Genomic DNA, 13,680 nt, shown 5'->3' on the forward strand with positions numbered 1-13,680 from the left:
AAATAAGCAGAACAGAATAAAACGGACTCTCACCTTGACAATGTAGCCATAATACAATCTAGCAGGATTACCTTTCAAGTTATTAGTCAAGACTCTCACCCCAGTACAGTGCCATTCACGCAGTACCATGAATTTATATGAACAAGTTAGGGTATAAATCACATCCCTGTTCTTCTTAGTTTTCACACCAGGCTCAAACATTATCATGCCTTCTGTAGCTTCAATCCTGCCTAGTCCTCACTCTGGAGAGAAAAGAGTTATTTTTCTTTACATGCTATGATTATGGTCTCAAAGTTTTGAAGTGGTTTGCAAATGTTCACAGTGGGCACTTGAGCATTCTCCAATATAACCTAGAGATCCATCTAAAGGACTCCTTTAGCCACTCAAAATTGCTCCTCCAGCCAGTACTGTGCAGATACGATGATGCTAGGAAAGCATTCCTTCTTAGCTGCTGTTACTACCACAATATAAACTATAAAGTGAACTCTAAACTGTGTTTGGTCACACTTGATTCAGCTTTCCCTCCACATACATCTGGCGATCATCCCAACCAATTCATCATCTCCAAGTACTTGATGTACAAAAGAGCCAAGACAGTTATATACAGTGGTACAGAGTGCTTAAAAATCATCATGTCTACATAACAGGTAATTTCTGAATTCTAGAATGTGATTGAACAGGAATGAGAAGCATGCTAACAGAAAGGACTCTCAGGAATCTAGTAGCAATCATCCTTTCTGGTTGAGAAATTATATAACCTGCTGCACTTGTTGAGTTAGGAGCATTTTGGAATGACTGCAGCAAAAATCCTGGCCCGTAAAAGATATGGCAGTCTAAGCATGTGTGTTGAAGTCTCCCCAAACCACTGTTCTGTGGCTCCTCAAAACCAAAAACAAGACCAATCCCAGCAAGGAGATTGTTAGGCAGCAGGATGATATATGCAATAATGGAATTTCAAACTACAGTGGTGCCTCGCAAGACGAAAAGAATCTGTTCCGCGAGTCTCTTCGTCTTGCGGTTTTTTTCGTCTTGCGAAGCAAGCCCATTAGCGGATTAGCGCTATTAGCGGTTTAGCGGCTATTAAAGGCTTAAGGGATTAGCGGATTAGCTGCTAAAAGGCTATTAGCGGCTTAGATCAGCTGATAAGCGGCTTAGATCAGCTGTTAAGCGGCTTAGCGAACAGCTGTTAAGCGGCTTAGGGGCTTGGGGAAAAGGGGGGGAGGGGGGGAAACCCAGGAATCGCAAGACATTTTCGTCTTGCGAAGCAAGCCCATAGCAAATTCGTTTTGCGAAGCACCTCCAAAACGGAAAACCCTTTCGTCTAGCGGGTTTTCCGTCTTGCGAGGCATTCGTCTTGCGGGCACCACTGTAAGTGCCTAATATCAAGTGCAAACACTCGAAAACTGAATTTGATCAGACAGGAAGCTGAAGAGGGAGATGGGATAGAACAGTGACCACCTCCTTCCTAACCATCAAGTCTGGGTCAGCATTGCAACAAGAACCCAAGCAGACAAGCTTGGAAAATCCAAGTCACTCACCCATCTCACTGATGCAGGTCAACAGCACAATTTGGGATTAAATCCTGGATGACAGCAGGAGCATCTCATCCAGTAGAATGGAGCTGCAGCCATGGTTTTCCAGCAGCAGCACTGCTGCTGCTTACCAGAACAGGGAGGGGAGAAGCATGGTGTCAGCAAAGTCAGGACTGTGCAGTCTGTCAGTTGCGCTCTAGAACACTTTTTGTTTTATTTGGGGTGATGGTCATTTATACTCAACAGGCCTGGTGGACGGTCCTGGTGAACTGAATGTGCATTCTCAAACGTAGAATCTTATATCCACTGCAATGCCTAGGTAGTTCGTACACACACACACACACACACACACACACACAAATGTATAGGACGATGGAATATAAAATGAGATATTAAATAAATTTTAAATGATGTGGAAAGGGGTCTCTGAGAGTAGGAAGTTGGGAAACCACCAGCCTGCATGAATGACCTTATTCATAGGACTGCCAATATGGTGGCACCATCATAATGAGTTACCCATTTAAACTTTTAGACATCAGATTCTTTTTTGCTCATTAGAGTAAAGCGCTCAATAGCACAACACTGTGCTGAAGATTCATCTGTATTGTCTAATGAAAAGAGAGTCAGTAGCCACTATTATCCTTATTGGATTCCAAGATCTTGCGCCTGACTCCTAATTACTGGGTTTCTCACTGCTCGTATAAAAAACAGCACACACACACACATAGTGAGAGAAATGTTCTTATTTTTCTGTTGTGTTCTCATTTAAAAAAGCGAGAGCTGGGGATGCATTCATTGTACTTCCCTCCTTCCCTCAATCTTTGTATACCTAAAATAAACTCATGCTGATCCCACTACAAGAACTATGAAAATATGAGTATAGTGTGACACCTTATACATATTTAATCATAGCCTGATAGGCTGTCATTAACTTCAAACAGCAATCCGAGTTCACTACATTAAACATGATGCCTACGTTAAGAGGACATCATAAACTACTCTCAAGAAAAAGATAGGTAAGAAATAGCCACACAGCCAAATTGCATTGCAGGCAGTTTTGGACATCTCTAGGGTAAAATCAGAAGAAAATGCATAAACTGGATTCGCAAGTAGATTAAATTATGACTTCAATAATCACAGATTTAAAATTGTGGTTTCGTTAATAACAAAAAACTAATTATAAACCAGAACTGGTCTCTCTGAACAAATACTGGGTTAATGCCACTGTTGTAAGCTATGTCTGGCCTTCCGTGAATCTGTGTGTGTATAAAATGGTTTTCAGTGCTAAAAAGGATATATTTGTATTTCTGTTAAAGGGAAAATGCTGCCTTGACTAAATATCCGCCAAATGTATCACCGGATTTCAAATGCTAGAATGCAAGGAGTTAAATGGACAGGTTTGACAGTCCTAGGTAAAATAAAGGCATCAATAGGCCATAATGAAGTCTGTCACAGAAAAGGAAAAGGAAGAGAGGCCTCATATTAAATGTTATGTCAAATTGGAATATACAGAAGAGAAAACAAAACCTTCATATTGTAGCAAGTGTAAACCTACAGAATTATTAATTCATAAGCAAAATATATACAATTTGGTTATAAATATTAACAGGACATTGTCAATCTTTGTAGCACCACATTTTTCACCCTCTTGGCTTAAAAATGTCATCTTGGCAAGGAATATTATTCAAAGCACAAAGATGCAGTTTCAACTCTATGCTGTAAAGCAAAGTTAATATTCCTTCTAAGAGTCACAAAAATATTATTTTGAAGGCTGAGGGTGAGGACTAATTAAAAAGCACACTTTTTGTATCCAATAAACCTGAGACGCTTACAATGCAGTGAAAAACAACAATAATCTAGTCTGGAGAACAAAGGAAAGTCTATTAACAGTAATGGAAAATGGCAATCAGTTGGTCTTCCTAACTTCCTTCCCAGCCTAAAATGCTCATGGTCTTGTTCAAAGTTCAGTGCACAGAACAGTCATGTTCACTTCAGCACAGCCAAATAGTTCCCATTCCTTTCCCTAAACATTACAGGAAGAAGAAGAGTGGCAAAACAAAGCCAAATAGGTGGTGGTAAGCAGACCTCTGATACCACCCGAGACCTTTATTTCTGTTCCACTGGAATAGGTTAAGCGTGACCATGTGCCTCATTAGGATATCAGAATATGACTCAGGGTTCCAAAAATCTCTCAGAAAACTCTTGTTGCTTTATGGTGAATGAAGAAATGAATGTAGCTTGTGGAAACAACCTCGAATTCCATAGAAATATGCCAAGAGTGTTCACTGTTTATACATTCATAAAAAGCACTTTGACAAAGGGTCATCTGCGGGCACACATGGGCCTGTGCCGGCTTTCCTTCAGAGTCCCTTCCCACTGTTTGAAAGAAGCATTCTGTATAGAATAGGTTGTAGTGCGAGCTTGGTTCTGGGTGTGTGTGTACATATAGAATAGAATTGTAGTGCGAGCTACATAGAATAGGTTGTAGTGCAAGCTTGGTTCTGGGTGTGTGTGTACATATACACAGTTTCGCTGATTTGCAAATATGTTCAACAAGTCCCAACAGGTTGACCGTTCCTGTATTTTATTAATCAGAGCAAATATACCCCAATTAGGTCCATTTAAAAAATGACTCATAACTTTTCCCCAGGGTTTTCCTAGGGTCAGGTTAGGGAACAAAGCCCTAGAAACTAACATGGGTGCAGATTCCTCATGCCCTAAACAGGAGAAGCGGAACAAGCCCTCCTGGCTGTGCCACGGTTATTTAGTTTAGTGTGTACAAATGGTGATTTGTAGTTTAGTTTCTATTTGGTTTATTTTCTATTCATTTAGCTTCTACAAAAACGAAGGGTTTTAGTACAGGGGCACCAATATTTTGGAACACTGCTCCCACTGAAATCGCACAGGCACTCACAATTCTATCATTTCACTGCCTGTTGAAAACATTTCTGTTTAGCCAAGCATTTCAGTGTTGTTTTTTATGATTTTGTAATTTTATGGTTTTTTTAAAAAAAAAATTCTTGGAGGCCATATTTTTTTAATAAGTTGGTGGTTTAGAAATACTCGAATAAATGAATGGCTGGGTGAATGAATGGACAGAACATCTCAAATGGTGCATTGTGGAGGGACTGCTACAAATATTCTTCACAAGCTTGTACTTCTATCATAGCACTTTCAGTTTGGTGCCAAATCACCCAGCCAGCATTGCAACTAAGAGCATAGCAGCCTACTGCCTGGTTTTTGAGAAGTCACTGGTCTAAGTTCTTTCCATATTATCACTGCGATGACTTGTGGGTTCATTCCTGTTGGCAAAAATCAAGCGTTATGGAAGCAGCCTTCATAGGCTCCAAGGGCCTTTGATTGTTTTGCTTTGTTTTCACAACTTCAGAAAGAAACATGTTCTTACATGTTTGGATGGTCAGTACCAACATTTAAACATACAATCTGGTTTTACAGCTGAATTATTATGGTAAAAATCTCAAAGGGGAGAATTTATAAACAGAAATGCCAACATTAAATATTATTAAATATTATGGCTGGCACAATGCCAGATTTGGAGTATAATGATGATCTCCTCATCTATGTTTCCTTGCAATCATGCATAGCATTTTAAGATTAGCAGCAAACTTTGAGATATAAATATGGACACCTCGATAGCTTGGAAAGGATTTACAGAATTGAAACCTGGAGTAGGATTTGCAGCAATCACTTATAATTTAGGGTACCTGAGGATCCAGAAATAAAACCAGAGTAATGAGAATCAAAACAAAATATGAAAAATAAAATATGATTTCTATTTATTTCAAACAATGAATATATTAAAAAAAGAAAGGAAACTCTCTGTTAAGAAAAACACTTACCTTGATCATTCTAGATAGGTCTCCAGCATCTGCTAATTCCAGTACAATATTTAGTTCATTGTCTTCAATAAATGATGCATAGTATTTGATTACATTTGGATGATTCAATTGCTAGAAAAAGAAACAGATACTTCAGTCTACAGTACGTATAGCCTCAACTATTGGTTTCCGCCATTTAATCCTATATACACAGGGGCAGGGGAGAACACCCATTTCTGTACTAAAAGAAAACAACATTCATTTGTTCATTATTTGCATGCATTATTTTATATAACCGTGAACCAAGTCTAAAAATCAAACTTAACAAAGAGGATACCAGCACCTTGTACTAAGCCAGGAAACAATACAGCAGCTAATACAGCATGTCTATGTTTTTTTTTTTGGGGGGGGGTGGAAAAGAAACCCCCTTAATTAGCTAGGAATGGGGCACACAAAGCTATCAGATGGCTTATGCAAGAAAGCCAAAGAACATGCCATTTAAGAAAGAAGAAAAAACACCTCTTCAACTTTTAATTGTCCATGATAAAACAAAACAAAAAACTTCATTAGTTTCTCAACCAACGACCATTGTAAAACAAAACTAAAATAGAATTTGAAACCAGAAGAGGTTTTGCATTCTACACTCCACTCACAGGATTAATAAAGGTACCACTAACTTCCAAATGCCTCCATTGGATTATTCTAAAATGGATATATTTGCAGTATTTTGCTCTTTCTCAGAAAATTATTGAGGTTTTTAAAGCTGAATGCCTCCAGACAGACAAGAAAAACTCAGCAAAGCAGACTTTTGGCAGGCTTATGGCCAGATCAAGAACAGTGTTGACGAAAAGTAATAATAACAATCCACATAGAATATACATTGAGGAATGTAAAAAAACTTATCACACTGTCTTAAATTTTGCCTCAAAAGTTGAGTTTTTTTAAAAATTCTATTTTGTATTCAAAGCATATAGCTACATATCTCTTCAGCACAATGATCATGAAACTGAACTGAAAAGCTATTTCAAGGCGTGATTATCAATAGGTGAAGAAATGAATGCAATGCAGCTATAAGCTTTTTCTAGTCCCTACTCTCTTACAGCAATGCTTCCTATTATGTTTTTTGTTCCTGCTGCGCAGAATCACATGGGGCTCAGTCTGACCACACAGGTAGCCTAGGCTACTACTTCCTAGGTGCACATCTGACCAAGGGTGGTTTCTGTATTCAAATCCATCATCTGCTCAACCACAGAGGAGACATCACAGAGAACCTCTCCCATACAATATCTTCCATAGACATAGCAAGGTCCTCCACAAAGTTGTCAGTAAGGTGCATGGAATTTTCCATATGTGCAATGAGGCATCTCCTACCAAAAATACCCATGTTCTATCTAACAAGGCACTCCTAAAAATATAAAGGAGCAGTTGCTAGTACAACACAAAGAGCTACGGCTGGGGCAGAGGGGGAGCAGCAGGGTGGGAAGTTAGGTGCAGACACCTAAGTAACCTTTAAAATCACAGGTAAGGTTTGTTATATTTTTAAAGCAGAGAGTAAGCACAATAATAGTCGTCGAGAAACAACATGTGTCACTTTCTGCAATCACAAAGACCAGAAACTTTCTTTTTAAAGCCCCCAAAACCTAAAACCTGGGAATTTTGTCAGAGCATCTTTCTGGTTGGCAACAACAAACAGGAAAAGAAGAGCCACGTTCACTCCAAAGGAAAGCTCCCTCCTGTAAACTGTAACTCACCTTATTTATACGTCTCTTTGCATCATTCGCAATCAGTATTCAGTAAGGCACTTTAGAGGAACAAAAAAGTTTGTGTGTGCACAGACAAGGCTTTTGTCCTTGTTTTACAAAGTGCATCTTCTCTGGATCACACTGCAGTCTGCTTTCGAAAACTAAGGATTTTTGTATGGCAAGTCTTCACCCCCACCTACATAACAAACCTCGTTCAAAAACAGCTGTTTCTGATATAACTTGGTAAGGTGGCGGAAGGTGGGGAGTGGAGGCCAGCAGTTCAAAGGGAAAATCCTACAAGGATAAGCTCTCGGTAACAACTAGGGCAGCTCTTGGTTCCCACTTTAAACTTTAAAAAGGCAGCTTACAATGCAATGTGATATGGATGGGAGACTGACACACATAAAAGGAATACAAAAGCATTGTATCTTTGTGTGGATGTGTGTGCACATTAAGTGTTCTATACATATATTGTAGGGGAGGGGTGGTAGCTCAGCAGCTGAGAAAAAACTTTACATATAGCAGGTCCAACCTAAAAGGATTGCCAGGGGGCAGTCTTAGAAAAGCCCTCTTTCTGCCCAAGGCCGTGGAGTGACAGTCAGAATGAACAGTACTGAGCTAGATGGTCAAATAGTCTGGGCAGCATCCTAAATTCTTAAGCACAAGGCATAAATACAGTACAGTGGTGCCCCGCAAGACGAATGCCTCGCAAGACGGAAAACCCGCAAAACGAAAGGGTTTTCCGTTTGCAGAGGCGCTTCGCAAGACGAATTTCCCTATGGGCTTGCTTCGCAAGACGAAAATTGACGAAAAATTTTGAGGGGTTTTTTCGCTCCAAAACCCCTTTTTCTGAAGCGCTAAGCTGATAAAAGCTTTTTAGCAGCAAAACCGCTAATCCCTTAAGCCTTAAAAAGCCGTTTTTAGCCCTTAAACTGTCAATAGCGCTAATAGCGCTAATCCGCCAATGGGCTTGCTTCGCAAGACGAAAAAACCGCAAGACGAAAAGACTCGCGGAACGGATTCTTTTCGTCTTGCGAGGCACCACTGTATATGCTCAAGAGAGCCTTTTTTCCAAGTAAACAATCGTGAAGATCAGCGGACAAATTCTGCTCCCAAGTTCCATCTTTGACTGAAGTGAGGGCAGCTGGGATGAAGTGAAGGATATCTTTTCGGTAATGGGATGCTCATTATGGAACTCCTGAGAAATTCATTAGGCCAGTTCTATTTTTAACTTGTTCCTTGGGTTCTTTTCTACTTTCAGCAGATATTTGAGATTATGGTGCAATTTATTTTTTTTAAAAAAACAGCAGTTGACCTGCCACCTGTTTCATGAAATAGTAATCTTATATATTTTGTAGCAGGTTTTTTTTTTGAGGGGGGGCAGGAATTAATGAGGCTAAAGCTAGAATATGTTCCTATCATTTTAGTTTTCATTTGTTATTTATTATGAACCTTGTTGCTGTTGTCTGTAAGCTGGCTTGAAGGGCAGTGAGATACAAACCACAATGTCACACACCCAGAAGTAAATAAACGTATCAAGTAAGTACTGCTCTGGTTATTAGCTATGGAGAGTCGAAATGCAACTCTATTGCCTCAAATATCAGCTGAGGATATGGAAGTTTTGCTGCAGCTGCATTTAAAATACATGCATGCCCCTCTATCATCCCAAATCCATAGTGAAGACATTTTACGTGCGCCTTCTCCCAAATCTTTAGACTTGGGAATAATAAAAATCTGAACAAATATATGCTAAAGTTCACCTTCATTCAAGTAAAGAAAGAAAGTCGTTGTACATATTTACCTTAAGAAGATCTATTTCTTTGATGCAATCAGCACGGGCTTTGGCATCCATTAAATCAAATATCTTGTTTAAAAAAAGGGAAAAAGGAAAAAAACAGGATATATATCATCAATGTTTGCTTTAATTTTGTGCCCTAAAAGTAATGTTGCATAAATGAGAAATCCCCAAACGATGTGAGATGAAATATGCATTAAATTAAATAATTAATACCTGCTGTGAGTAGTACCCATTCACAATAGTACAGTGGTACCTCAGGTTAAGAACTTCATCCATTCTAGAGGTCCGTTCTTAACCTGAAACTGTTAAGAACATATATGTTGAAATTGTTAATAAAAAAAATTATTTAAAAAAGAGAAACTGTTCTTAACCTGAGATACCACTTTAGCTAATGGGACCTCCCGCTGCCACCACGCCACGATTTCTGTTCTCATCCTGAAGCAAAGTTCTTAACCGAGGTACTATATCTGGGTTAGCAGAGTCTGTAACCTGATATCTGGGTTAGCAGAGTCTGTAACCTGAAGCGTCTGTAACCTGAGGCACCATTGTACATAAACACAGAAGAGTCCCCCTGCTGCATCTCTGAATGCTACGCTGCTCTAGCTTTGCCTCTTCTAAACAGCCCACACTGGAGGAGTGGATAATTCTACAGCATCTCCATGGTGGGTGGGTGATTGCATCATTCAACCACTGTTCATGTAGAGAAGCAGCAGCAGAATGACACATTCTCAGGGGAGGCTTTCTGTTGTGCTTCTGCACAAGCCACTTGCTCTAAACTCATCTCCTTCCAATCACATGGCACGCCCAGATCAGCGACTCATACAGAAACTAGGCTGCACCATGGGTGGATATTTTTTTAATATAATTTACACACGCTAAATGTAAACCCTTGGGAATACAAGAAGTGTGCCTTGAATTTTAATTCAGAGAAAAAGCGTGTTTCAGCTATCTGACATTTCAGAAACATTGGCATAAAATGAACTGTGACATTCATTTTTTAAGCGCATCTGGCGTGATGAAGATAATCAAGATAGTTATACAAGTCTAGATCTGGAGCTGCATTTCTGTACATGCTATCTCATTTCAGAGGACCCCTAATGTCTATGTGACGACAGCTGCTTTCCAGGGAGTCAGGACCTAGAGAGAAACCCCTAAAGGTCAGCACCACAAGAGAGTTGCATATGTCCCCTGGAAATCTGCTCTTAGGCAACATGTTCGTGTTCAGTGGGTCTTCCTGGCAAACAAAGCAGTGTTTCTTCGGCAAGGTTTTTCAGTGTGGTTGATGGGTGTCGTCAGATACATGGTGATATGTGGATGTCTGATGGGATTGAAAATTGCAGGTGTGCTTTTTTTTTGCTATAATTTGAAGTGTCCACATATTGTGAAAGCAAATAAACAAACAAATGAAAGGCTGTCTCTGAAGTATAAAACAAGAGCACTGAGAAGCTTTGCAACCCCCAACCAGCAATGCACTTTTCCATCATCACTTAGAAGCCCTCACTAGAATTAAGGTAGCAAGGACAGTGGTCCTGTCAATCATTTTCCCATTATGACTTTCTTCCAAAATCTATGCTCATTTGGGGAAGTTCTCTTACAGAAGCAAGGTAATTTTAGTTGTCCCCATTTTTGTCGTCCCAAAAAAATGCCCTAACTATGTTGAATACACACGGCCAGGGAAAGCAAAAACAAACAGCTTTGGCAACAGATGTTAACCAAGGAATCAGGATGCTGCGTAAATCTCACAGGACAAATATATTTTAACCAGCCAAATTGCTAAGAGAAGCGGAAAGACGAACTTTAGCAGGAACACACCCCAGGATTCTCACACCTCTGGGCATTGCAAATGCTGAGATGATAGAAAGCAAACTCTCTGTGCTGCAAGTTATGATTCAGGAAGGAGACTGAGTGGCAAAGCAGAACGATAGCAAGATAAGTCACATGAATGGAATGTTATGACAAAAAAAAAATAGCATCTGACTAATAGAGTGGGGAAGGAAGGTCTAGCACTGTATAGTCAGTTTTGACTAAATATTGAAAAGCAAGCTGGTGTTGATGGAAAACACAGAAGCAAAAGTTTACGACTTGGGGTTTAGAACATGCCTGGCAAAAGAGAAATGTTGCAGCCCTCAGCTGCTATAAGTCTCGGAGCCAGAATGAAAAACACACTCTCTTGCTTAGATCACCTTGGCATTAAAATCCCAAGACTTGGCACATGTGATTAGCTTCCAAGAATCTGATTGCCTTTGGGAAAACACAGCAGGCATGTTCATGGTTTTTTTAAAAAAACTTACCAGACAAAAACTTCAACCCACCAGGTACTTCAAGTTCCTATGTGCCCTGTCCCCACCACTCATCCTTGTGAGACACCAACATTTGATCCCTGCTGTATCACACGGAAGGGGGCAATTTACGTTATTGCAGACCCCTTCCCTTCCTGGACACTGTGGTCAGGTTGAGTGGTAAGCAATAATGTCTAAATGTCCCCAGTGTTAAACTCAGCAACAGAAGCATCTATTTGCAGAAAACAGCACCCATCAGGGATTTTTATTTTTTATTTTTGCAGGAAAATGGCATGGGTTACCTCAACCCTGCACCATGATCCCAAATGGCACCAACCCCCTCCAACTGCTTTTTGTTAAAAAGAGACATGGCAGGTCTCAATTACTCTAATAAAAAAAAACCCTGAAGTGAAATGTATAGTTTGATCCCAAACCCAGAAATAAATTAGGAAGAAAGGACCTATATAAGAGAGAAAAGCAAATAAATAGTAAGTTAACTAACAGTGAAATTCTCAAAAGTCAGCCCCACTGTTTCCAACAAGGTTTAAAGGTAAAGGGAACCCTGACCATTAGGTCCAGTCGTGACCAACTCTGGGGTTGCAGCGCTCATCGCACTTTATTGGCCGAGGGAGCCGGCATACAGCTTCCGGGTCATGTGGCCAGCATGACTAAGCCGCTTCTGGCAAACCAGAGCAGCACACGGAAATGCCATTTACCTTCCCGCCAGAGCAGTACCTATTTATCTACTTGCACTTTGACGTGCTTTCAAACTGCTAGGTTGGCAGGAGTATGTCTAGGAGTACAGCCTAAAAAATTAAGCAAGTTGACTAAGTAAAACTGGACAGCTATGGAAATTTACCTTAAAATGTGCAGCATTAATATACAATATTTTACAATATTTCAGAAATACTGACTCACCAATTGTCATCTTAGTTCTTTGTTTTAACACCTAGATCTTATGTTGCACATATTGCATCCTATATCTTATGTAAGAATGACAGCAAAGTATCCTTTGTGTCAACATTTGTAACTTAAGTCTCCCACCTCAAAAGCTATGGCAATGGCTTCTGAAGTTCATAAGAGCCTTGTTAGAGAAACAGCAGAAATTATTTGGACGACACATATAATGATTTGTCCAGCTGCAAGTATTTAAGCAGCCGAGTGCTTGTTTTACTGGGTTATTTGGCTAATTCACAAAATTACTGAGGAGGTCATTATTGGGTTAGAAGCTTGCATTGCACTAATGGATACTGCACTCTTGTGATAAAATAGCTCTGCACACAACTGCTGGTTGGTAACAGAGAGCCACACTTTGCACAAGCATGCTACCATATTATGCAATAGTTTTATGTATTACTCTAGTTGCCTAGAATTATGGAAAGGAGGTGTGCTGAAGGCATTTATGTCAACCCAATGCAGTTGTTCCGTGAACTAAAAGGGTTTTATGCTCTGGGATCTTCACATGAAGGGTGGTATACAAATTTAATTAACAACCACCACAACAACATCAACAATTATTGTCAGGAGCTGCTGGAGCTGTGTGACACTCATCTATGTGGTGAACCACTAAATTACACACGGTAGAAGGATTCCACCCTCCGAGGTAGGCCATTGGATCCTTCTGGGCAGGAACGAACGAACAGGGCTTCCTATTCCTGCTGAGCCTTGATTGAGCAACATGGTCTTCCTAAGCTCTGGCATGTTCCTGTATGCTTGCTCTTCATTTGTACTCTTCTAGACTTGCTCTTCAGTCCTGACTTTTAACTTGTCCAACAGCTTCTGGGTCCTGTCTCAGACTGCTACTCATGGCTAGCACTCGCAGGGTCCTTCCATGAGCAAAACTCTCCTTCTGTCCACAAAGCAATTGTACTGGATGCAACCCACTGTATACTTTCCTCCAATGATTTCAACAGCTTTGAATTGTGCCCACAGTCAACACCACCCAAGCTCCAATACTTACATGCAATTTGTTGGAGCCAGCAGGAGAACATAGCCCCCTTTATGAAATATCACCACAAGGAAACATTTGTTTCTGAAAAGTGAATAGTTCTGAAGAGAGCTTGATGGTGTCGTGAAGATACTATTACTTGGTAACGAGTGTTGAAGAGACTATGGACACAATTCAGAGAAGCGTACAGCTAACTCACCAATTCAGTAGGGCTTTTATCTCCTCTCCTCTCTCCTCTCAAGTTACATAATATAGTTCATTTTAAGTTCGCCAGAAGCGGCTTAGTCATGCTGGCCACATGACCCGGAAAAACTGTGGACAAACACCGGCTCCCTCGGCCAGTAAAGCAAGATAAGCGCCGCAACCCCAGAGTTGTTCACGACTGGACTTAACGGTCAGGGGTCCCTATAAGTTCATAGGGGATTCAAAAGAAGTTTTCAATACAGAGGAGTGGAGTTGCTGTTTCAGAGGGAAAAGTGAAAATCCCCCTCTCTGTGTGTGGACAAGCTGTACTACACAAATAAAAGCTTCACCGAACTGTA

At 40.3% G+C, this 13,680-nt stretch overlaps 1 protein-coding gene and 1 long non-coding RNA gene across 7 annotated transcripts in view; one reads left to right on the forward strand and one right to left on the reverse strand.

Moving 5' to 3' along the window:
* The window catches only part of NEK7 (NIMA related kinase 7), an 85,149-nt gene that overhangs the window by 34,710 nt on the left and 36,759 nt on the right, over positions 1 to 13,680 (reverse strand). For all 6 annotated transcript variants that reach the window (XM_083445387.1, XM_083445388.1, XM_083445390.1 and 3 more), the window contains 2 exons: positions 8,915 to 8,977; positions 5,393 to 5,503 (listed from right to left, as the gene is read on the reverse strand). In XM_083445387.1, coding sequence (XP_083301513.1) covers positions 5,393 to 5,503; positions 8,915 to 8,977 — 174 coding nt within the window. The remainder of the gene's footprint in view (positions 1 to 5,392; positions 5,504 to 8,914; positions 8,978 to 13,680) is intronic.
* On the forward strand, positions 3,594 to 4,535 carry LOC310679784. The gene is made up of 2 exons (XR_014512533.1): positions 3,594 to 3,928; positions 3,995 to 4,535. It is a non-coding gene; the product is annotated as an uncharacterized lncRNA (long non-coding RNA).

The sequence above is a fragment of the Podarcis tiliguerta genome (assembly GCF_965153285.1).
Source record: "Podarcis tiliguerta genome assembly, chromosome: 6".
In the NCBI taxonomy this organism is placed as follows: Eukaryota; Metazoa; Chordata; class Lepidosauria; order Squamata; family Lacertidae; genus Podarcis; species Podarcis tiliguerta.